Consider the following 24,345-nt stretch of genomic DNA (forward strand, 5'->3'; position numbering starts at 1 on the left):
CATGTTTCATCCGTACGCCACTTCTGACGCAAATCCTACGCAAAGTTTTAGAAATGAGGCCCCTGCACCTTCTTCACCTCAGCCCCCTGTAACCTAACGCTTCTACCTTGATCCCTCTCGTTCAGACACATGTATTCTGTCTTACTACGACTGACCTTCATGCCTCTTCTTTCCAGAGCAAACCTCCACCTCTCTAGCTGTTCCTCCACCTGCTCTCTACTCTCACTGCAAATTACAATGTCATCCGCAAACATCATTGTCCAGGGAGATTCCTGTCTTACCTCGTCTGTCAGCCTGTCCATCAGCATAGCAAACAAAAAAGGACTCAAAGCTGATCCTTGGTGTAGTCCCACCTCCACCTTGAACTCCTCTGTCTGACCTACAGCACATCTCACCACCGTCATACTTCTCTCATACATGTCCTGAACTACTCTGACATACTTCTCTGCCACTCCAGACGACCTCATACAGTACCACAGCTCCTCCCTCGGCACCCTGTCATACGCCTTCTCTAAATCTACGAACACACAATGCAGCTCCTTCTGACCTTCTCTGTACTTTTCCATCAACATTCTCAAAGCAAAAATGGCATCAGTGGTGCTCTTACGGGGCATGAAACCATACTGCTGCTCACAAATCTCCACCTTCTTCCTAAGCCTGGCTTCCACTACTCTTTCCCACAGCTTCATTGTGTGGCTCATCAACTTTATTCCTCTATAGTTGCTGCAGTTCTGCGTGTCACCCTTGTTTTTAAAGATCGGGACCAGAACGCTTCTCCTCCATTCCTCAGGCATCTTCTCACTCTCTAGAATCCTATTGAACAACCTTGTTAGAAATTCCACTGCTGTCTCTCCTAGGCACTTCCATACCTCCACAGGTAGGTCATCAGGACCAACGGCCTTTCCGCTCTTCATCCTTTTCAGAGCCTTCCTAACCTCATCCTTTCCAATCTCTGCTACTTCCTGCTCCACAACAACCACATCTTCCTCCCTTCTTTCCCTGTCATTTTCCTTGTTCATCAGCTCCTCAAAATACTCCTTCCATCTTTTCTGTACACTCTCTTGGGTTGTTAGCACCTTTCCATCTCTGTCCTTTATCACCCTTATCTGTTGCACGTCCTTCCCATCTCTGTCTCTCTGTCTGGCTAGCCTGTACAAGTCCTTCTCTCCTTCCTTTGTGTCTAACCTGTCATATAGCTCATCGTAAGCCTTCTGTTTGGCCTTTGCCACCTCTCTCTTCACTCTACGCTGCGCTTCCTTGTACTCCTGTCTACCTTCCTCAGTCCTTTCTACATCCCACTTCCTTTTAGCCAACCTCTTCCTCTGGACGCATTCCTGTACTTCCTCATTCCACCACCAAGTCTCTTTACCGTCTTTCCTCTTTCCAGATGACACACCTAGCAACTTCCTACCTGTTTCCCTGATAATTTCTGCTGTAGTTTCCCAGTCATCTGGAAGCTCATCCTGACCACCCAGGACCTGCCTCAACTTCTGCCTAAATTCCTCACAAGTTTCTTCATTCTGTAGCTTCCACCACTTGGTCTTCTTTTCTGTTTTCCCTCTCTTCTTCTTCCTGACCAGAGTCATCTTACACACCACCATGCGGTGCTGTCTGGCTACACTCTCTCCTACCACCACTTTGCAGTCAATAACCTCTCTCAAATGACCTCGTCTACATAGGATGTAGTCCACCTGGGTACTCCTACCTCCACTTCTGTATGCCACTCTATGTTCCTCTCTCTTCTGGAAGTAAGTGTTGACTACAGCCATTTCCATCCTCTTCGCAAAGTCCACCACCATCTGTCCCTCCAGATTCCTTTCCTTCACACCAAACCTGCCCATCACCTCCTCATCACCTCTGTTGCCCTCACCAACATGGCCATTAAAGTCTGCTCCAATAACAACTCTCTCTCCTCTGGGGATACCCTCTATGACCTCATCCAACTCACTCCAGAATCTCTCCTTCACTTCTAACTCACAGCCAACCTGTGGTGCATACCCACTGACTACATTCACCATCACCCCTTCAATTTCTAACTTTAGGCTCATCATCCTGTCTGAGACTCTTTTCACCTCTAGAACACTGTTTACAAACTCCCCCTTCAGAATCACACCTACCCCGTTTCTCTTCCTATCAACACCATGATAGAACAGTTTGTATCCTCCTCCAATACTACGTGCCTTGCTGCCCTTCCACCTTGTCTCCTGCACACACAGTACATCTACCTTCCTTCTCTCCATCATGTCTGCCAGCTCTCTGCCTTTCCCTGTCATTGTGCCAACGTTAAGAGTCCCTATTCTCAAACCTATGTTCCTGCCTTTTCCCTTCTCTCTCTGGCCACGGACCCTTCTGCCTCCCCTCTTTCTTCCACCAACAGTAGTCAAATTTCCACCGACACCCTGTAGGTTAACAGCATCGGTGGCGGTCGTTGTTAACCCGGGCCTCGACCGATCCGGTATGTCTAAAGTGTTGTGGATGATTCGCATGGTTATTTTAGCAATTTTTACGCCAGATGCCCTTCCTGACGCAACCCTCTCTATTTATCCGGGCTTGGGACCGGCACAGAGGCAACTGGCTTGCAACCCCTGTGGCTAGATTATCCATCCATCATCCATTATTCATCTATCATGAGATCGAACTCGAAGGTCTTTTCCCCTCAAAGTTAACAGAACTAATGATTAAGTGTTTGATTATGAAGTTAGAAAAGAAGATAAATATTTTCCTGCTTCACATCATGACTGTCCGATTACAGAAATCTATAACCATTTTTCTTTCTTAGTTATGTTTTATTTTTTTCTAAAAGTCCCCTTTTCTCTTGGGGTGTTCACATGTTTAAAACTGCAGTTTTACAGAGTTTACACTGAACGTCTGCCCACTGCAGACGTTCAATCAAAGCCCCGCCCACTCTGGTCCCGCCCTTTATTATTATTATTATTAGTATTTTTGGAACAAACACTTGAGGTATTGTGGCAGTTGTAAAAAGAATTCAACAAGTTATAATTATATCAGGTATAGAAAAATGTAAACATTAAAAAAGTGAAATAAAAAATACAAGAACACAGAAAATTTTAAACTGAAAAATTAAAATGTTTTTTATTTAACCCTTAAATAAAACAATTAAAATAAAATAAAGGGGTTACATGGGCATTGTAATGGTCAATAATTTAGGGTTTTTTTTTTTTTTATTGATGCAGAACAAAAGTGACATACAGCAAAAGAACAAGGAACAGTAAACTGTACATCAAACGTTCAAAATAAACGCCAGGGGATATACAGGCAAAAAAATAAACTTATATTAAATTATACAGTTGAGCAAGGTGATACGTTTTAATAGATTTTTTGTTTGTACTGGGGGAAATGGAATGTAAGTAACATCTAACTTGGGCAAGAAAATCAAGAAAATTAGGAGCTTTATTGCTGAATTTAGATTTTTGAATATAATACTTGGTTAATAAAATGAGAAGATTTATTAAATAAAATTGAGATAAAAATGTCTTATCATAATTAACGTAACCAAATCAATAATTTAGGGGTTATCCCTAAAAGAATGCAGCTGTCGACGTCACAGGAATTAGAGGAGTGCCTCTCGTCCAATCAGAACAAGGCATGCGCGCTTACTTCCGGAAGGGAACACTCCCTATTGGGCAGACAGGGGGCGGGGCTTGTATGACTGCGCTGAAAACACAGAAACAGAAAGTCAGTCTGAAACACCGGACAGAAGAACCGGAACCGTTTGACCCAAGGTGAGTAAGACTTTCGAACCTTTAACGGGAGCAGCTTTGGTCTCCGCGAGGCAGGCTAAAGGCGGCGGGAGGGGCGGACTCGCGCAAGAGCCGCTGGGAAATCAGGAAAAGAGGAGAAACCGCAGCCAGGCTGCTGCCTGCTGCGTTTGGGGTTAAATCAGGAGGAAGATCTCCTCTGGATGAGGAAGAGGGGAGAGAGGAGACCCGAGAAGATGCTGCAGGTGTGACCTTTGCCCCAGACTCACCTGATGCTGGTCTGGACTCACCGTTCCTGCAGATCCACTTTGACCGATGATTAACGCCGCAGCTATGAGGGCTATTTGATTGACAGCAGACCTGGCTCATAGCCCCGCCCACAGATGTTCATTGGACTGTGGGGTAGTGGTTAGCCTCTAAGAAGAGCAGGAAAGGATGGAATCCCATCCCGACCTGAACTGCTTCACGATCATTTCAAGATTTGAGGCTCCACCCACCTGGTGAGGTGGGCTCTCCCCCTAACGGGGTTCTGTGGGCCCACGGGGCGCCACCGTGACTCGGTTTCTGTCCAGCAGCAGAGATCACATGTCTGTTTTCCCTCCACAGCCTCCTCCTCCTCCGTGGACTCTGGTGGGAATGGCCGATGCCGATAAGATCCGGAAAACGGCGGCCTCGGTGCTGGGCTGCGTGGAGAAAGTCTCCTCCTTCGCCTCCTCCATCGATCCCATCTTTGGAATCGTCTCCTCGCTGGTGGGAGTGGCTCGGAAGGGCCTGGTGAAGGACGAAGGCCATCCTCTGGACAAGGACTTTCAGGAGATCTCCAGCAAGCTGGACACCATCTCCCGGAAGAACCAGGAGTGCCTGAAGAAGATTCTGATCAACGAGGTGAAGGAGACGTACGGCACCTACGAGAAGTACATCCGGCACCAGTACCAAAGCTTCCTGGACATGGTGGCCAAGGTCAAGACGGATCCAGAAAACGCCACGGCCTACATGAAGAAGTTTGAAAGCATTTATGAAAGAGACAAGGCGGACATGAGCCTGGACGTCTTCTACCGCGGCGTGATGGGCAAGGGCATGACCTTCGGGAGGCCGCTGCTGAAGGTGTACCTGGACAACTGTGACGGCGACCGCGACACCATGGAGCGCCACTGCTCCTACATCGCTCACCTGTTCCACATGGGCCTCATCGCTCTGATGGGCTACACGGCGGTCACGGAGGACGACGAGGACGAAGTGCGAGAGAAGTGGGCGAAGAGGGTGCTGGACATCCAGGAGAAGATGGAGGAGGTGCTGAGTCAGTGCTCCTCCTCCTCGTGAGGAGGAGAACGTCCAAAAGATGTCAAAGTCATAAACGCAATGAAACCAAAGCCATGCTGTGTGTGTGCGTGTGTGTGTGTCTGGGTGTGTGTGTCTGAGTGTGTGTGTCTGAGTGTGTGTGTGTGTGTGTGCGTGTCTGAGTGTGTGTGTCTGGGTGTGTCTGAGTGTGTGTGTCTGGGTGTGTGTGTCTGGGTGTGCGTGTCTGAGTGTGCGTGTCTGAGTGTGTGTGTCTGAGTGTGTGTGCTTAAAAATGCTGAACTTTATACAATCCTTCTGGAAGGTCAAAGGTCAGTGTTTGGCTCCCTGTGTGGTGCAGCTCGCTGAGGCAGGAATTAACTCTGTGCAAAAACCACTGACTGTATCTGAGACCTGGACTGAGTGACTCCGCCCCCCTGGCGTTCCAAACAGGAAGTGGCTCCAAGAAGCCAAAATCCCAGAGACTTCTAGAGAGAACAGCTCTTACTCAGCGTTTGACAGATTTTGCCGAGCCTGCGTTCAGTGGAAGGGGTGTGGCCTTCCAACAAGCTCCCTCCTGATTGATTGATGAGTAGTCGCCACAGAAACCACTGCTTACTGACAATGTCTACCTCCAACGTGGCGGCATCTGTATCACCAAAAAATGGCGACTGAATTTTGGAGGGGGGGTCAGACTCAGTCCAGGTCTCGCATACAGTCAGCGGCACAAACAGATTTTTATTTATGTAATGGAGCTCCGCCCCCAAACGGGACGATCAGAATCATGGAAGTTCTGGGGTTCTGAGCTCAGCTTGCATCATGACCCCCCCCCCCCTTAAATCTATATATTTGCATGCTATAGAATAACGGCTGAAATGAACTGAAGCTGATTCATAGATTATAGAGAAATAATCAGTTTAAACAAAATGTTCAGTTGTGATTTCAAAACATATTCAGTTTGATTTTATTTTTGTATCTTTTTGAGCAAATGTAAAAAAAAAAAAACTGGGCCTTAAAGTGAAATAAAAGAATCAGAGTTTGTGGAATTGTTTCCGAGGAAATTCTTCAGGAAAGAAGGCGTGTCCGAAAACGGCGTGTCAGAAGAAGGCGTGTCGTAAAAATCCAACCTCGGACTGACGCATGAAGCTCCCGCCGCAGGTGACCGGCGCTTTCTGCTGCTTGATTTCATTATTAGATTTGATTTCAAACGTTTAAATTCTGATTTTACAGAAAAAAGACAAAAAACAACAAATCAGTGTCGTGTTTCTATTTAGGTAAACTTAGTTTAAACTAAAAGTCAGGCAGGATACTTTATATATTATCATTATACGGTAAACTGAAATGTTCCAATTTAGTCTGATGAAGTGTTTAGTTACTATACTCCCTACAATAGTACTACACACATGGTCTTAGTAGATGTACTTATACTGCAGTATAGACTGGATATTCTTTATTGATCCCACGTTGGGGAAATTTAACTGCTACAGCAGGTCAGTACAAAAAAGAACAGCAACATGCAAAAATACAAAAGTAATAACATTTAACAAGAAGAAGAATCTACACAACTATATTTACACGACACTCCTGAAACCTTTGCAAAAGGAAAGATTTCTATCAAAGTTGCGATGCGTTCACGGTCATGGATGAGGTCTGTAAAAATGGACTCCCGGTCCAGAACATAGTCAGTTCTGGACCGCTCAGGACGGGCTGGAGTTGGGTCATCCTGTGCGCGTGTCTGTATGCGCGTGCCTGTCTTGGAGGGTAACGGGGTGTGTGCCGCCTCCTCACTTCCGGGATGACCTCTGTGACCCCCCCACAGAGAAGCAGGAACTGGCTGCAGAAATGGGTTCGGGGTCTTTTGGACCCGCCCGACTGTTGGTAACACGAGTTCTGACATTTAGCAGCTGACTCGGAACGTCTGACCCGGACTTGGTCCGCGGAGCGATCCGCAGCGACTCCGCCTCACCGCCAGAGCCATCTGTTCTCCCTCCGCCGCAGCAGCTAGTCCCGCCCGTCTTCCCCGCTGCGCCTCCAGTCCCAGGCCTGCAGCGACCCCAGGGCGCTCCCGGTTCATCCCGGGACACACACCGGCTCCCGCTAGATACCCAGACACCGGGGACGCCGGAACAAGCCGGGTTCGGTCCGTTTACGGTGAGTTGTGGCGCTCACGGGGCGGAGAAGGGGGCTTGTTTTGACGGTAGCATCCCGGCTACAAACACACAGCTTCTGCCGAGAGTTGAGACCGATTACCGGGGACGAAACCCGCGGAGTTTGGACACTTAGACCCGAGAAAAGCCTCCGAAAAACTACTTATTTGAACTTGGAGTTAGCAGAAAGTCGTTTCCGGGGCGTGGCCTTCCCTTGATGACGCGGCTCCTGCAACAACCGGGTCTCTGTGCAACAACACACAATGTTTATATGCTGCGCTCATAGCAACTTAACTCATTCCATTCTATTTTGTCATAAGTGTTTGATATTCAATTGTTTCTGTACATAAAGTACATTTTTGTTTAGATATGTGAGTTACAGTGTTATTTTATTCTATTCTATTTTCTTCACCACTCCAAGGCTGCAGCAATGTCATTGCATCACCATGTACAGTGATAATAAAAGGCTTCTGATTCTGATTTCTGTTCTGAACAAAACCCACTTTCTGATTGGTTGATGGTCTGATCTCCAGCTGTCCGTCTGCTGCTCCAGGTATGTCTCTGCTCAGCGTTTGGCCTCATCGGCGGACTGCAGCTCGGGTCTGAGGGGAGACGGCAGGATGGGGAACGAGGACGGCCTTGAAGACGTGTTTGTCGCCATCATCCGTCCAAAGAACCACATCAGCCTGAGCTCCAAGGAGTACAAGGCCAAAGCCTATGAGGTACCAAGCAAACGTTTGGCTCCGAGGACCGGGGCCACATGTGGCTCTTTGACCCCTCCTTCATGGCTCTTTGACCCCCCATGTGGCTCTTTGACCCCTCCTTCATGGCTGTTTGACCCCTCCTTCATGGCTCTTTGACCCCCCATGTGGCTCTTTGACCCCTCCTTCATGGCTCTTTGACCCCCCATGTGGCTCTTTGACCCCTCCTTCATGGCTGTTTGACCCCTCCTTCATGGCTCTTTGACCCCCCACGTGGCTCTTTGACCCCTCCTTCATGGCTGTTTGACCCCTCCTTCATGGCTCTTTGACCCCTCCTTTGGTTCAAGAAAAAAAAGGTTTTCCACTTTAAAAAGTACAGGTTGTCTTTTATTTTGAAAGGAAGCCATGTGAGCATCTGTCAAAGTTAAACTGTTTGTTTTATTTTCTAAGGAGCATGTGACCTGACATGGGTAAAAGACGATAAATGGTTGGTATGAGATGATAAGTCATTCCTAAACACGGATGTGATCAATACTCTACTGCAGATGTGTTTCTCATTAATGCATAGAAGACACGGAGGATGTTTGGGGTCTATCTATTTGAAAAAGCTCTACAGAAGCGTCGGTAATCACGTCTCTGGGTTCATGACATCATTCAGGTACGGTGACGTCCACGCCGTCCTGCCGCAGCAGCCGCTTCCCGCCGCTACATCCGTGTCTCTGTGACCCACATTAAGTCCAGAACAGAAAAATAAAAACGAGTCAAGCTGGAGGATCTATGGATCATCGTCTCCATGAAAATAAACATGTCCTAAATTTAGGCCTGAGCTGGCCGCGTCCCCGTCACGCCGGCGTGGCGACCACCTCGCCATAGAAACATCAACGATGCAATACGTCAAAATCAATGTTATTATTGCTTTGAAGCAGTTATCTTGTTTCCAATAAAGGGGTAACGGAAGCTTTGAAGTTAGTTTCCGGTGTCAAAGGTCACTGCTGTTTCGTGTTAACCAACCACTATGTTTTCTCGCCATGTGCGGTCACGGCGCCGTCATTTGCTCCCAAAACAACCTCCATATTTACGAGGGTCTTGTATTCTACAGTCAGGTCAGACTTTGGGGCTCCGGCTGGGTTGTGGTTGGTAGGAAATGGGCCGAGACGGTTCCTAAGGGGTTAAAGGTTGCAGAGCCGTGGTTCAGGGGGGTCCAGCGTCACTCCTGGACCTCTCAAGCCCAAAAACTCTTCCTGACGGTCAGAACCGGACTCTGGAGGAAGTTCTAGTCTGTTTGTGTGCACAGATCCTGTTGAGAGAAGTTCCTGCAGAGGGGAAGGAGAAGAAGAGAAAGAAAGTCCTCCTGGCCACAAAGATCCCATCAGGAGACAAGTCCAAGTCCATCCTGGACTATGTGGACGAGACGATGAGACCCGTGTCCGGCCCCCAGGGCTCTGCAGGTGAGGCTGCGAGGCGTCTGCAGGAGAACCGCCTCCTCCGGACGCGTCGCCTGACCCGCTGCGCCTTGCAGGGAAGCGGGTGGTCCACATGAAGACGGTCCCAGCTGAAGGCGGCGCCGAAGCCGCCTCGCTGTTCGTGGTGCCGGTCGGAGTTAAAGGTGAGGCGTAACGGTGTGAAGCGAGTCCGAGTGTGACCCGGGTGATGAAGACGAGCGGCTTCTCCCCAGCAGATAGCAGCAAGCCCGTCCAGAGTCCGGGAAGCCCCAGCTTCTACTGCCTCCAGGACATCATGCGGGTCTGCAGTGACACCAGCCCCCACCTCTGCCCCACCACCTCCAGGATGCTCCTGGCCTTAGACAAGTACGCCCCCCCCAGGACGCCGCCAGGGCCGGGAGTCTGGAGACCTGACGCTTGTCCGTCTGTGCAGATGGTTAGCAGAACAACACGCCGTCCCCCACGCCATCCCCGCTCTGTTCCGGCCGGCGCCGGTGGAGCGCGTGAAGACCAACGTCAGCAACCCCGCCTACGGCGGCGACGGCGGGCGGAGCCAGGAGGACCTGCACATGGGCTACACGGCGCTGGAGATCAAGAGCAAGATGATGTCCCTGGAGAAGGCCGACATCTGCGTCCTGAACCCACTGTTCGGCTCAGATCTGCAGTACACCAACCGGGTCAGGGTCCTCGCCGGAACGCCGCCGCTTTGCTGAGGCGGGGCTTCTAAAAGTGGGCTGGTCTCCTCCTCAGGTGGACAAAGTCATCATCAACCCGTACTTTGGGCTCGGCGCTCCAGATTACTCCAAGATCCAGATCCCCAAGAGGGAGAAGTGGCAGCACGGCCCCAACTGTCTGGCAGAAGACAAGTACGAGCGGACGTTCACCTGAACGCCACCCTCACCTGCCGCCGCCGCCGCCACTCACAGGAACTCTGCTCTTCCCAGGAAGCACCAGTGGGTGGACGACTTCCCTCTGCACCGCAGCGCCTGTCAGGGGGACACGGAGCTGCTGTCCAAGCTGCTGGACGGCGGTTTCTCCGTCAAGCAGCTGGACAGCGACCACTGGGCTCCCATCCACTACTCCTGCTGGTGGGTGTGACGTCCTCAGCAGGACCCCTCTGACCTCTGACCCCGTCCTGACCTTTCCCTCCATGCAGGCACGGGAAGGTGGAGGCAACCAAGCTGCTGCTGGAGAAAGGCAACTGCAACCCCAACCTGCTGAACGGCCAGCTCAGCTCCCCCCTGCACTTCGCCGCCAGAGGAGGCCACGCCCAGATCGTGCAGCTCCTGCTGCAGCACCCCGAAATCGACCGGGTCAGAACCGGTCTGCCACGCCGTCAGAACCCTTCATTCTAATGGTCTAACTGTGGCTCTGCATGTCCAACAGCACATAGAGGACCAGCAGAAGAGATCCCCCCTCCAGGTGTGTGAGGAGAACAAGCAGAACGAGTGGGAGCAGACCAAGGAGCTCCTGCAGCAGGCCGCCAGCAGGCCGGTACGTCTCCTTCAGCCCCTCAGGACCCCCCCAGAGGGAACGCAGGCTCACCTGTGCCTTGTGTGCTCTGCAGTACGAGAAGGTCCGCATCTACCGCATGGACGACTCCTACCGCTCCGTGGAGCTGAGACACGGCAACAACACCACGGTGCAGCAGATCATGGAGGGCATGCGGCTGTCCCAGGACACGCAGCAGTACTTCACCATCTGGATCTGCTCCGAGAACCTCCGTAAGTCTGCGTCAGCAACCAGAAGCAGAACCTTTCAGCCGGTTCCTGCAGGGACGTCTCCCCCTGCTGGACAGCAGCCGGTCCTGCATGCCGGGATCAGACGGCTGCTTCACGGCGTGTGATTTGACTGTGACGTGTTGATCAGACCTGCAGTTGAAGCCGTACCACAAGCCGCTGCAGCACCTCCGCATCTGGACCGAGATCGTGACGGACTTGACCGTTCTGGACCCTCAAAGGGAGACGCCGCAGCTGTTCCTGCGCCGGGACGTCCGGTTGCCTCTGGAAACGGAGAAGAAGGTACTTTCCCCTCGTGAAGAGCGAGGACACTTTGACACAAGGTCGGCTGGAGGCCGGAAGCTTCCCAGCTTCAAGGTGGAGGAGCTGAAGCTGCTGGGAGGAGGATCCAGAAAGAAACGAGCGATCCGGGTCTTTCCCTGAATGTGGCCATGAAACAACCGCGGTGATTCAAGTTTGACTCCGCCTCCAGTGGGAAACGTTACCGAGCAGGAGATCCTGGCCCCATGCTGGATCATTGAAGCAGAATGAACGACTGAACCCACAACGTGATGTCCACGCATGTGGGCGCGCACGTTGGCGCCGGGTCTGAAGACGATCATGATCTTTACGGTTCAGGAGGCTGCCGTTCAGACCCGGCCCAGCAGCGGTCGCTCTAGAGCAGTGTTTTTCAACCAGTGTGCCACGGCACACCAGTGTGCCATCTGAGATGGTCAAGTGCGCCGTGGAGAAATTGCCCTCATTAACTGATCTAAAAACATTTCCCATCTCCAGGATATCAGCTCTTTGTTCATCCAAACAGGCCCTGATAAAACACTGAGTAGTTAGGAATATAAAAGATCTTAAAATTACTTTTTCTTTGTGTTTATTTGATTCTATTAAAGACATTTTTATAAGAATCACGGTACCGCGATTTAGCTGCAGCTATAACTGTTTAAGGAAAAGTCCCGCCCCTTTAACTGTCTCCACCAATCATTCTTGAAGGTTTAATCACATGTCATCAGTCTGACCAATCAGAAGTGGTTAAAGTCTTCACTTCCTTGTTCTTAATTCTGCTGATAAAGTCGCTCAGTTCTAACAAAAATACCAGCTAAAGCTCGTCTTTAGTGGTGGTTCATCTCTTAGAAAAAAACAGCCGCAACTTCCTGCTTTTTCTGCCACAATTATCACAAAAATCCACGTGAGATTGCACGGGGGGGGGGGGTCGATCAATACAGACCATGAATCTCTGTTTTTTTTTTTTTTTGGGATGCTGGTGTGCCGCAGGATTTTTGTCAGGGTGAAAGTGTGCCGTGGCTCAAAAAAGGTTGAAAAACACTGCTCTAGAGGACGGCTCTGTTCTCAGAAAGTGGACCTGCGTCTGAACCCGCTCACTACTGGATGAGGATCCAGAGTCCTGGATGAGGATCCAGAGTCCTGGTTTAGGATCCAGAGTCCTGGATGAGGATCCAGAGTCCTGGTTTAGGATCCAGAGTCCTGGTTTAGGATACAAAGTCCTGGATGAGGATCCAGAGTCCTGGTTTAGGATCCAGAGTCCTGGTTTAGGATACAAAGTCCTGGATGAGGATCCAGAGTCCTGGATGAAGATCCAGAGTCCTGGTTTAGGATCCAGAGTCCTGGATGAGGATCCAGAGTCCTGGTTTAGGATCCAGAGTCCTGGATGAGGATCCAGAGTCCTGGTTTAGGATCCAGAGTCCTGGATGAAGATCCAGAGTCCTGGATGAGGATCCAGAGTCCTGGTTTAGGATCCAGAGTCCTGGATGAGGATCCAGAGTCCTGGATGAAGATCCAGAGTCCTGGTTTAGGATCCAGAGTCCTGGATGAGGATCCAGAGTCCTGGATGAAGATCCAGAGTCCTGGTTTAGGATCCAGAGTCCTGGTTTAGAATCCAGAGTCATGGATGAGGATCCAGAGTCCTGGTTTAGAATCCAGAGTCATGGATGAGGATCCAGAGTCCTGGTTTAGGATCCAGAGTCCTGGTTTAGAATCCAGAGTCATGGATGAGGATCCAGAGTCCTGGTTTAGAATCCAGAGTCATGGATGAGGATCCAGAGTCCTGGTTTAGGATCCAGAGTCCTGGTTGAGGATCCAGATTCCTGGATGAGGATCCAGAGTCCTGGATGAGGATCCAGAGTCCTGGTTTAGGATCCAGAGTCCTGGTTTAGGATCCAGAGTCTTGGTTTAGGATCCAGAGTCCTGGATGAGGATCCAGAGTCCTGGTTTAGGATCCAGACTCCTGGATGAAGATCCAGAGTCCTGGTTTAGGATCCAGAGTCCTGGTTTAGGATCCAGAGTCCTGGATGAAGATCTAGAGTCCTGGATGAGGATCCAGAGTCCTGGTTTAGGATCCAGAGTCCTGGATGAGGATCCAGAGTCCTGGTTTAGGATCCAGAGTCTTGGTTTAGGATCCAGAGTCCTGGATGGGGATCCAGAGTCCTGGATCAAGATCCAGAGTCCTGGATGAAGATCCAGAGTCCTGGATGAGGATCCAGAGTCCTGGTTTAGGATCCTGAGTCCTGGATGAAGATCCAGAGTCCTGGTTTAGGATCCAGAGTCTTGGATGAGGATCCAGAGTCCTGGTTTAGGATCCAGAGTCCTGGTTTAGGATACAAAGTCCTGGATGAGGATCCAGAGTCCTGGATGAAGATCCAGAGTCCTGGATGAAGATCCAGAGTCCTGGTTTAGGATCCAGAGTCCTGGATGAGGATCCAGAGTCCTGGTTTAGGATCCAGAGTCCTGGATGAGGATCCAGAGTCCTGGATGAGGATCCAGAGTCCTGGTTTAAGATCCAGAGTCCTGGTTTAGGATCCAGACTCCTGGATGAGGATCCAGAGTCTTGGATGAGGATCCAGAGTCCTGGTTTAGGATCTAGAGTCCTGGTTTAGGATCCAGAGTCCTGGATGAGGATCCAGAGTCCTGGTTTATGATCCAGAGTCCTGGATGAGGATCCAGAGTCCTGGATGAGGATCCAGAGTCCTGGATGAAGATCCAGAGTCCTGGTTTAGGATCCAGAGTCCTGGTTTAGAATCCAGAGTCATGGATGAGGATCCAGAGTCCTGGTTTAGAATCCAGAGTCATGGATGAGGATCCAGAGTCCTGGTTTAGGATCCAGAGTCCTGGATGAAGATCCAGAGTCCTGGTTTAGGATCCAGAGTCCTGGTTGAGGATCCAGAGTCCTGGATGAGGATCCAGAGTCCTGGATGAGGATCCAGAGTCCTGGTTTAGGATCCAGAGTCCTGGTTTAGGATCCAGAGTCTTGGTTTAGGATCCAGAGTCCTGGATGAGGATCCAGAGTCCTGGTTTAGGATCCAGAGTCCTAGTTGAGGATCCAGATTCCTGGATGAGGATCCAGAGTCCTGGATGAGGATCCAGAGTCCTGGTTTAGGATCCAGAGTCCTGGTTTAGGATCCAGAGTCTTGGTTTAGGATCCAGAGTCCTGGATGAGGATCCAGAGTCCTGGTTTAGGATCCAGACTCCTGGATGAAGATCCAGAGTCCTGGTTTAGGATCCAGAGTCCTGGTTTAGGATCCAGAGTCCTGGATGAAGATCTAGAGTCCTGGATGAGGATCCAGAGTCCTGGTTTAGGATCCAGAGTCCTGGATGAGGATCCAGAGTCCTGGTTTAGGATCCAGAGTCTTGGTTTAGGATCCAGAGTCCTGGATGGGGATCCAGAGTCCTGGATCAAGATCCAGAGTCCTGGATGAAGATCCAGAGTCCTGGATGAGGATCCAGAGTCCTGGTTTAGGATCCTGAGTCCTGGATGAAGATCCAGAGTCCTGGTTTAGGATCCAGAGTCTTGGATGAGGATCCAGAGTCCTGGTTTAGGATCCAGAGTCCTGGTTTAGGATACAAAGTCCTGGATGAGGATCCAGAGTCCTGGATGAAGATCCAGAGTCCTGGATGAAGATCCAGAGTCCTGGTTTAGGATCCAGAGTCCTGGATGAGGATCCAGAGTCCTGGTTTAGGATCCAGAGTCCTGGATGAGGATCCAGAGTCATGGATGAGGATCCAGAGTCCTGGTTTAAGATCCAGAGTCCTGGTTTAGGATCCAGACTCCTGGATGAGGATCCAGAGTCTTGGATGAGGATCCAGAGTCCTGGTTTAGGATCTAGAGTCCTGGTTTAGGATCCAGAGTCCTGGATGAGGATCCAGAGTCCTGGTTTATGATCCAGAGTCCTGGATGAGGATCCAGAGTCCTGGATGAGGATCCAGAGTCCTGGATGAAGATCCAGAGTCCTGGTTTAGGATCCAGAGTCCTGGTTTAGAATCCAGAGTCATGGATGAGGATCCAGAGTCCTGGTTTAGAATCCAGAGTCATGGATGAGGATCCAGAGTCCTGGTTTAGGATCCAGAGTCCTGGATGAAGATCCAGAGTCCTGGTTTAGGATCCAGAGTCCTGGTTGAGGATCCAGAGTCCTGGATGAGGATCCAGAGTCCTGGATGAGGATCCAGAGTCCTGGTTTAGGATCCAGAGTCCTGGTTTAGGATCCAGAGTCTTGGTTTAGGATCCAGAGTCCTGGATGAGGATCCAGAGTCCTGGTTTAGGATCCAGAGTCCTAGTTTAGGATCCAGAGTCCTGGATGAGGATCCAGAGTCCTAGTTTAGGATCCAGAGTCCTGGATGAGGATCCAGAGTCCTGGTTTAAGATCCAGAGTCCTGGTTTAGGATCCAGAGTCCTGGATGAAGATCCAGAGTCCTGGTTTAGGATCCAGACTCCTGGATGAGGATCCAGAGTCCTGGATGAGGATCCAGAGTCCTGGTTTAGGATCCAGAGTCCTGGTTTAGGATCTAGAGTCCTGGTTTAGGATCTATAGTCCTGGTTTAGGATCCAGAGTCCTGGATGAGGATCCAGAGTCCTGGTTTAGGATCCAGAGTCCTGAATGAAGATCCAGAGTCCTGGTTTAGGATCCAGACTCCTGGATGAAGATCCAGAGTCCTGGATGAGGATCCAGAGTCCTGGTTTAAGATCCAGAGTCCCGGTTTAGGATCCAGAGTCCTGGATGAAGATCCAGAGTCCTGGTTTAGGATCCAGTGTCCTGGTTTAGGATCTAGAGTCCTGGTTTAGGATCTAGAGTCCTGGTTTAGGATCCAGAGTCCTGGATGAGGATCCAGAGTCCTGGTTTAGGATCCAGAGTCCTGGATGAGGATCCAGAGTCCTGGATGAAGATCCAGAGTCCTGGTTTAGGATCCAGACTCCTGGATGAGAATCCAGAGTCCTGGTTTAGGATCCAGAGTCCTGGATGAGGATCCAGAGTCCTGGTTTAGGATCCAGAGTCCTGGATGGAGATCTAGAGTCCTGGATGAGGATGCAGAGTCCTGGTTTAGGATCCAGAGTCCTGGATGAGGATCCAGAGTCCTGGTTTAGGATCCAGACTCCTGGATGAAGATCCAGAGTCCTGGTTTAGGATCCAGACTCCTGGATGAAGATCCAGAGTCCTGGATGAGGATCCAGAGTCCTGGTTTAAGATCCAGAGTCCTGGATGAAGATCCAGAGTCCTGGTTTAGGATCCAGAGTCCTGGATGAGGATCCAGAGTCCTGGTTTAGGATCCAGAGTCCTGGATGAGGATCCAGAGTCCTGGTTTAGGATCCAGAGTCCTGGATGAGGATCCAGAGTCCTGGTTTAAGATCCAGAGTCCTGGTTTAGGATCCAGACTCCTGGATGAGGATCCAGAGTCTTGGATGAGGATCCAGAGTCCTGGTTTAGGATCTAGAGTCCTGGTTTAGGATCCAGAGTCCTGGATGAGGATCCAGAGTCCTGGTTTAGGATCCAGAGTCCTGGATGAGGATCCAGAGTCCTGGATGAGGATCCATAGTCCTGGATGAAGATCCAGAGTCCTGGTTTAGGATCCAGAGTCCTGGTTTAGAATCCAGAGTCATGGATGAGGATCCAGAGTCCTGGTTTAGAATCCAGAGTCATGGATGAGGATCCAGAGTCCTGGTTTAGGATCCAGAGTCCTGGATGAAGATCCAGAGTCCTGGTTTAGGATCCAGAGTCCTGGTTGAGGATCCAGAGTCCTGGATGAGGATCCAGAGTCCTGGATGAGGATCCAGAGTCCTGGATGAAGATCCAGAGTCCTGGTTTAGGATCCAGAGTCCTGGTTTAGAATCCAGAGTCATGGATGAGGATCCAGAGTCCTGGTTTAGAATCGAGAGTCATGGATGAGGATCCAGAGTCCTGGTTTAGGATCCAGAGTCCTGGATGAAGATCCAGAGTCCTGGTTTAGGATCCAGAGTCCTGGATGAGGATCCAGAGTCCTGGATGAGGATCCAGAGTCCTGGATGAGGATCCAGAGTCCTGGTTTAGGATCCAGAGTCCTGGTTTAGGATCCAGAGTCCTGGTTTAGGATCCAGAGTCTTGGTTTAGGATCCAGAGTCCTGGATGAGGATCCAGAGTCCTGGTTTAGGATCCAGAGTCCTGGATGAGGATCCAGAGTCCTAGTTTAGGATCCAGAGTCCTGGATGAGGATCCAGAGTCCTGGTTTAAGATCCAGAGTCCTGGTTTAGGATCCAGAGTCCTGGATGAAGATCCAGAGTCCTGGTTTAGGATCCAGAGTCCTGGATGAGGATCCAGAGTCCTGGTTTAGGATCCAGAGTCCTGGTTTAGGATCTAGAGTCCTGGTTTAGGATCTAGAGTCCTGGTTTAGGATCCAGAGTCCTGGATGAAGATCCAGAGTCCTGGTTTAGGATCCAGACTCCTGGATGAAGATCCAGAGTCCTGGATGAGGATCCAGAGTCCTGGTTTAAGATCCAGAGTCCTGGTTTAGGATCCAGAGTCCTGGATGAAGATCCAGAGTCCTGGTTTAGGATCCAGTGTCCAGGTTTAGGATCTAGAGTCCTGGTTTAGGATCTAGAGTCCTGGTTTAGGATCCAGAGTCCTGGATGAGGATCCAGAGTCCTGGTTTAGGATCCAGAGTCCTGGATGAGGATCCAGAGTCCTGGATGAAGATCCAGAGTCCTGGTTTAGGATCCAGACTCCTGGATGAGAATCCAGAGTCCTGGTTTAGGATCCAGAGTCCTGGATGAGGATCCAGAGTCCTGGTTTAGGATCCAGAGTCCTGGATGAAGATCTAGAGTCCTGGATGAGGATCCAGAGTCCTGGTTTAGGATCCAGAGTCCTGGATGAGGATCCAGAGTCCTGGTTTAGGATCCAGAGTCTTGGTTTAGGATCCAGACTCCTGGATGAGAATCCAGAGTCCTGGTTTAGGATCCAGACTCCTGGATGAAGATCCAGAGTCCTGGTTTAGGATCCAGACTCCTGGATGAAGATCCAGAGTCCTGGTTTAAGATCCAGAGTCCTGGATGAAGATCCAGAGTCCTGGTTTAGGATCCAGAGTCCTGGATGAGGATCCAGAGTCCTGGTTTAGGATCCAGAGTCCTGGATGAGGATCCAGAGTCCTGGTTTAGGATCCAGAGTCCTGGATGAGGATCCAGAGTCCTGGTTTAAGATCCAGAGTCCTGGTTTAGGATCCAGACTCCTGGATGAGGATCCAGAGTCTTGGATGAGGATCCAGAGTCCTGGTTTAGGATCTAGAGTCCTGGTTTAGGATCCAGAGTCCTGGATGAGGATCCAGAGTCCTGGTTTAGGATCCAGAGTCCTGGTTTAGAATCCAGAGTCATGGATGAGGATCCAGAGTCCTGGTTTAGAATCCAGAGTCATGGATGAGGATCCAGAGTCCTGGTTTAGGATCCAGAGTCCTGGATGAAGATCCAGAGTCCTGGTTTAGGATCCAGAGTCCTGGTTGAGGATCCAGAGTCCTGGATGAGGATCCAGAGTCCTGGATGAGGATCCAGAGTCCTGGATGAGGATCCAGAGTCCTGGATGAAGATCCAGAGTCCTGGTTTAGGATCCAGAGTCCTGGTTTAGAATCCAGAGTCATGGATGAGGATCCAGAGTCCTGGTTTAGAATCCAGAGTCATGGATGAGGATCCAGAGTCCTGGTTTAGGATCCAGAGTCCTGGATGAAGATCCAGAGTCCTGGTTTAGGATCCAGAGTCCTGGTTGAGGATCCAGAGTCCTGGATGAGGATCCAGAGTCCTGGATTAGGATCCAGAGTCCTGGATGAGGATCCAGAGTCCTGGTTTAGGATCCAGAGTCCTGGTTTAGGATCCAGAGTCTTGGTTTAGGATCCAGAGTCCTGGATGAGGATCCAGAGTCCTGGTTTAGGATCCAGAGTCCTGGATGAGGATCCAGAGTCCTAGTTTAGGATCCAGAGTCCTGGTTTAGGATCCAGAGTCCTGGATGAAGATCCAGAGTCCTGGTTTAGGATCCAGAGTCCTGGATGAGGATCCAGAGTCCTGGTTTAGGATCCAGAGTCCTGGTTTAGGATCTAGAGTCCTGGTTTAGGATCTAGAGTCCTGGTTTAGGATCCAGAGTCCTGGATGAAGATCCAGAGTCCTGGTTTAGGATCCAGACTCCTGGATGAAGATCCAGAGTCCTGGATGAGGATCCAGAGTCCTGGTTTAAGATCCAGAGTCCTGGTTTAGGATCCAGAGTCCTGGATGAAGATCCAGAGTCCTGGTTTAGGATCCAGTGTCCAGGTTTAGGATCTAGAGTCCTGGTTTAGGATCTAGAGTCCTGGTTTAGGATCCAGAGTCCTGGATGAGGATCCAGAGTCCTGGTTTAGGATCCAGAGTCCTGGATGAGGATCCAGAGTCCTGGATGAAGATCCAGAGTCCTGGTTTAGGATCCAGACTCCTGGATGAGAATCCAGAGTCCTGGTTTAGGATCCAGAGTCCTGGATGAGGATCCAGAGTCCTGGTTTAGGATCCAGAGTCCTGGATGAAGATCTAGAGTCCTGGATGAGGATCCAGAGTCCTGGTTTAGGATCCAGAGTCCTGGATGAGGATCCAGAGTCCTGGTTTAGGATCCAGAGTCTTGGTTTAGGATCCAGAGTCCTGGATGAGGATCCAGAGTCCTGGATCAAGATCCAGAGTCCTGGATGAAGATCCAGAGTCCTGGATGAGGATCCAGAGTCCTGGTTTAGGATCCTGAGTCCTGGATGAAGATCCAGAGTCCTGGTTTAGGATCCAGAGTCTTGGATGAGGATCCAGAGTCCTGGTTTAGGATCCAGAGTCCTGGTTTAGGATCCAGACTCCTGGATGAAGATCCAGAGTCCTGGTTTAGGATCCAGAGTCCTGGTTTAGGATCCAGACTCCTCGATGAAGATCCAGAGTCCTGGTTTAGGATCCAGAGTCCTGGTTTAGGATCCAGAGTCCTGGATGAAGATCCAGAGTCCTGGTTTAGGATCCAGACTCCTGGATGAGGATCCAGAGTCCTGGATAAGGATCCAGAGTCCTGGTTTAGGATCCAGAGTCCTGGTTTAGGATCTAGAGTACTGGTTTAGGATCTAGAGTCCTGGTTTAGGATCCAGAGTCCTGGATGAGGATCCAGAGTCCTGGATGAGGATCCAGAGTCCTGGATGAAGATCCAGAGTCCTGGTTTAGGATCCAGACTCCTGGATGAGAATCCAGAGTCCTGGTTTAGGATCCAGAGTCCTGGATGAGGATCCAGAGTCCTGGTTTAGGATCCAGAGTCCTGGATGAAGATCTAGAGTCCTGGATGAGGATCCAGAGTCCTGGTTTAGGATCCAGAGTCCTGGATGAGGATCCAGAGTCCTGGTTTAGGATCCAGAGTCTTGGTTTAGGATCCAGAGTCCTGGTTTAGGATCCAGAGTCCTGGATGAAGATCCAGAGTCCTGGATGATGATCCAGAGTCCTGGTTTAGGATCCTGAGTCCTGGATGAAGATCCAGAGTCCTGGTTTAGGATCCAGAGTCTTGGATGAGGATCCAGAGTCCTGGTTTAGGATCCAGACTCCTGGATGAAGATCCAGAGTCCTGGTTTAGGATCCAGAGTCCTGGTTTAGGATCCAGACTCCTGGATGAAGATCCAGAGTCCTGGTTTAGGATCCATGATCTTCTTGTAGTTCAGTCACCCAACCTGAAGAAATATACTGAGCATCGCTGCACACTGGTTCTTTGGAGAGACTTCTGGGAAATATCCAGGCACCGGATTTAGGAATTGTAGAATCAAACACCCTATGTAGTGCATGGATGAGAGTAAAGTAGAGAAGAATAGAGTGCAGTAGAGTAGATTCGAGTAGAGTACAATACAGTAGAGAACAGTAGAGTGGAGCAGAATGCTTTATTGTCATCATACGTGTAGCATGATGACATGGACGGCCATCCTGTCAGGACTTCAGGTCCTGGACTCACCCGTTCCTTATTGACCGTTTCTCTCCATAAATCCGGGTTCCAGATCGAGGACCCTCTGGCCATCCTGATCCTGTTCGACGAGGCGCGCCACTTCCTCCTGAAGGGCTTCTTTCCGGCGCCGGACAGTAAGCTGATCACGCTGGCCAGCCTCCTTCTGCAGATCATCTATGGCAGCTATGAGAGCAAGAAGCACAAGCAAGGCTTCCTGAAGTGAGAGCGACCCCCCCCCCCAGACGGGACGCGTCCACGTCCTGCTGAAGCACTAACCACTTGTGTGTCCACAGCGAGGAGAACCTGAAGTCCATCGTTCCCATCTCCAAAGTGAAGAGCAAAGCTCACCACTGGACCAGCCGGATTCTTCACGACTACAAGGTATTTCCCGCCTCCACGTGACCCGGCTGCTGGTGACCCGCGTGACCTCTGACCCCTGCTCTGACCTGCAGGCTCTGAGCACCAGTGAAGGAGTCAGTAAGGAGATGCACCACCTGCAGAGACTCTTCCTGCAGAACTGCTGGGACATCCCCACCTACGGCGCCGCCTTCTTCACCGGCCAGGTCTACACCAAGGCCAGCGCCAGCAACCACAAGGTCATCCGCGTCTACGTCGGCGTCAACACCAAGGGGCTGCACCTCATGAACATGGAGACCAAGGTGGGTGGAGGTCGACCTGGGAGGAGCGGGGGTCTGGATGTGCTCTGACGCCGTCCCCTCCCTCGCAGGTCCTCCTCATCAGTCTGGAGTTTGGGACGTTCATGTGGCAGCTGGGACACGCCGACCAGTACTTTCAGATCCACAGCGGGGACAACAAGATGAACATCATCGTCCACACCAAGCAGGTGAGGCCGTCCGAGGAACCAAAGCTGCTCTAAGGAACCACTATGTCTGCCCGTCCAACCGTCTGTCCCTCGTCTCCCTGTCCTCCAGGCCGGCCTGATCGTCAAGCTGCTGATGAAGCTGAGCGGACACGGGACTCCCAACGACAAGGGAGCGGCGGACAAGTACGCGTACGGCTGAGAGCGGCTCAGCCAAAGACCTGCAGGTTCCATCTGGAGGTTCCTCTGCAGGTTCCTCTGGAGGTTCCTCTGCTGGTGCCTCTGCTGGTTCCTCTGCAGGTTCCTCTGGAGGTTCCTCTGCTGGTTCCTCTGCTGGTTCCATCTGGAGGTTCTTCTGGAGGTTCCTCTGCTGGTTCCTCTGCTGGTTCCTCTGCTGGTTCCATCTGGAGGTTCCATCTGGAGGTTCCTCTGCTGGTTCCTCTGGAGGTTCCATCTGGAGGTTCCTCTGGAGGTTCCTCTGGAGGTTCCATCTGGAGGTTCCTCTGGAGGTTCCATCTGGAGGTTCCTCTGGAGGTTCCTCTGCTGGTTCCTCTGCAGGTTCCTCTGCTGGTTCCTCTGCAGGTTCCTCTGGAGGTTCCTCTGCTGGTTCCTCTGCTGGTTCCATCTGGAGGTTCCATCACGAGGTTCCTCTGGAGGTTCCTCTGCTGGTTCCTCTGCAGGTTCCTCTGGAGGTTCCATCTGGAGGTTCCTCTGGAGGTTCTTCTGGAGGTTCCTCTGCAGGTTCCTCTGCTGGTTACTCTGCAGGTTCCTCTGGAGGTTCCTCTGCAGGTTCCTCTGGAGGTTCCATCTGGAGGTTCCTCTGGAGGTTCCTCTGCTGGTTCCATCTGGAGGTTCCTCTGGAGGTTCCATCTGGAGGTTCCTCTGCAGGTTCCTCTGGAGGTTCCTCTGCAGGTTCCTCTGGAGGTTCCATCTGGAGGTTCCTCTGGAGGTTCTTCTGGAGGTTCCTCTGCAGGTTCCTCTGGAGGTTCCTCTGCTGGTTCCTCTGCAGGTTCCTCTGGAGGTTCCATCTGGAGGTTCCTCTGGAGGTTCTTCTGGAGGTTCCTCTGCAGGTTCCTCTGCTGGTTACTCTGCAGGTTCCTCTGGAGGTTCCTCTGCAGGTTCCTCTGGAGGTTCCATCTGGAGGTTCCATCTGGAGGTTCCTCTGGAGGTTCCATCTGGAGGTTCCTCTGCTGGTTCCATCTGGAGGTTCCTCTGGAGGTTCTTCTGGAGGTTCCTCTGCTGGTTCCATTTCCAGGTTCCTCTGCTGGTTCCTCTGCAGGTTCCTCTGCAGGTTCCTCTGCTGGTTCCTCTGCAGGTTCCTCTGGAGGTTCCTCTGCTGGTTCCATCTGGAGGTTCCTCTGGAGGTTCTTCTGGAGGTTCCTCTGCTGGTTCCATCTGGAGGTTCCTCTGGAGGTTCCATCTGGAGGTTCCTCTGCTGGTTCCATCTGGAGGTTCCTCTGGAGGTTCTTCTGGAGGTTCCATCTGGAGGTTCCTCTGCTGGTTCCATCTGGAGGTTCCTCTGGAGGTTCTTCTGGAGGTTCCTCTGGAGGTTCCATCTGGAGGTTCCTCTGGAGGTTCCATCTGGAGGTTCCTCTGGAGGTTCCATCTGGAGGTTCCTCTGCTGGTTCCATCTGGAGGTTCCTCTGGAGGTTCTTCTGGAGGTTCCTCTGCTGGTTCCATCTGGAGGTTCCTCTGGAGGTTCCTCTGCTTCCTGCGGTCTCACAGACCTGAAACCTACCTTTTGGGGATCCGTTGTGATGTTTTTGTAAATACTGACATTATTTAATACTCGTTCTAATAAACGGATGTCTAAACGCAGCGGTTTTGTCATTTTTACCCTCTAAAGGGGAATTCTCTTTACTTTAAGGAGACATGAGATCATTTCTGCTCCAAGAGGCATCATGGGTCAGATGGGGGGGGGCACACTCCTGATCTAAAGGTTCAAAATATCTGATAAACTGCAACGTTAATTCCCATAAAAGAAGCCAAATCTTTGTTTGGTCTGAACTTGATGTCTGAGCTGAAGTTCCTCCTGACTAAAGAGTTCAGACCAGCTGGAGAATCGGGTCAGAAGGAAGTCCGTCAGGATTTTAGAAACAGGAACTCTGCTGCAGATCAAAGGTCCCCCCCCCCCATCCCAAATTCACCAATCCAGTCCACAAAGGTTCCCCTCAGAGACTCAAGGACCAACCACAGAACCGGACCGACTCGGACCCCGAGCTGCTGTGCCCGGCTCGACCCGAACAGAGCAGCGTCTTCAGAATGCAACCAGCGCCGCTGTGTGGAGGACTACCCCC

At 51.0% G+C, this 24,345-nt stretch overlaps 2 protein-coding genes and 1 long non-coding RNA gene across 7 annotated transcripts; 2 read left to right on the top strand and 1 right to left on the bottom strand.

Moving 5' to 3' along the window:
- Positions 1 to 3,167: 3,167 nt before the first annotated feature.
- LOC110013803 (uncharacterized) lies at positions 3,168 to 3,899 on the bottom strand. The gene is made up of 2 exons (XR_002288941.2): positions 3,763 to 3,899; positions 3,168 to 3,675 (listed from the first exon to the last, which is right to left on the bottom strand). It is a non-coding gene; the product is annotated as an uncharacterized LOC110013803 (long non-coding RNA).
- On the top strand, positions 3,852 to 6,040 carry rpz2 (rapunzel 2). 2 transcript variants are annotated; one of them, XM_020700330.3, is made up of 2 exons: positions 3,852 to 4,224; positions 4,326 to 6,040. In XM_020700330.3, exon 2 carries the CDS (start codon positions 4,356 to 4,358, stop codon positions 5,037 to 5,039), a length of 684 nt encoding a protein of 227 aa, XP_020555989.1. In that variant the 5' UTR covers positions 3,852 to 4,224; positions 4,326 to 4,355; the 3' UTR covers positions 5,040 to 6,040. The 2 variants fall into 2 exon arrangements, with proteins under 2 accessions (XP_020555989.1, XP_020555990.1); XM_020700331.3 differs by having other exon boundaries at positions 3,911 to 4,219.
- Positions 6,041 to 6,758: 718 nt separating this feature from the next.
- Positions 6,759 to 23,866, top strand: krit1 (KRIT1 ankyrin repeat containing). 4 transcript variants are annotated; one of them, XM_023959774.2, is made up of 18 exons: positions 6,759 to 7,145; positions 7,695 to 7,863; positions 9,137 to 9,290; positions 9,362 to 9,448; positions 9,518 to 9,650; positions 9,718 to 9,961; positions 10,035 to 10,150; positions 10,229 to 10,372; positions 10,441 to 10,597; positions 10,671 to 10,778; positions 10,852 to 11,008; positions 11,154 to 11,305; positions 21,281 to 21,447; positions 21,522 to 21,609; positions 21,681 to 21,887; positions 21,956 to 22,072; positions 22,161 to 22,483; positions 23,747 to 23,866. In XM_023959774.2, the coding sequence occupies exons 2-17, from the start codon at positions 7,762 to 7,764 to the stop codon at positions 22,248 to 22,250; spliced, it is 2,223 nt and encodes a 740-aa protein (XP_023815542.1). In that variant the 5' UTR covers positions 6,759 to 7,145; positions 7,695 to 7,761; the 3' UTR covers positions 22,251 to 22,483; positions 23,747 to 23,866. The 4 variants fall into 4 exon arrangements, with proteins under 4 accessions (XP_023815542.1, XP_078811314.1, XP_078811313.1 ...); XM_078955188.1 differs by having other exon boundaries at positions 9,521 to 9,650; XM_078955187.1 differs by having other exon boundaries at positions 6,778 to 7,145; positions 7,675 to 7,863.
- Positions 23,867 to 24,345: the final 479 nt, after the last annotated feature.

Source organism: Oryzias latipes, chromosome 11 (genome assembly GCF_053564925.1).
Source record: "Oryzias latipes strain Hd-rR chromosome 11, Olatipes_Hd-rR_3.1".
NCBI classification, from domain to species: domain Eukaryota; kingdom Metazoa; phylum Chordata; class Actinopteri; order Beloniformes; family Adrianichthyidae; genus Oryzias; species Oryzias latipes.

Coding starts and splice junctions, on each gene's coding strand:
- rpz2 (XM_020700330.3), top strand. CDS start 4,356: ATGGCCGATGCCGATAAGATCCGGAAAACGGCGGCCTCGGTGCTGGGC.
- krit1 (XM_023959774.2), top strand. CDS start 7,762: ATGGGGAACGAGGACGGCCTTGAAGACGTGTTTGTCGCCATCATCCGT. Junction 7,864..9,136: donor ACAAGGCCAAAGCCTATGAG/GTACCAAGCAAA, acceptor TTGTGTGCACAG/ATCCTGTTGAGAGAAGTTCC. Junction 21,610..21,680: donor GGATTCTTCACGACTACAAG/GTATTTCCCGCC, acceptor TCTGACCTGCAG/GCTCTGAGCACCAGTGAAGG.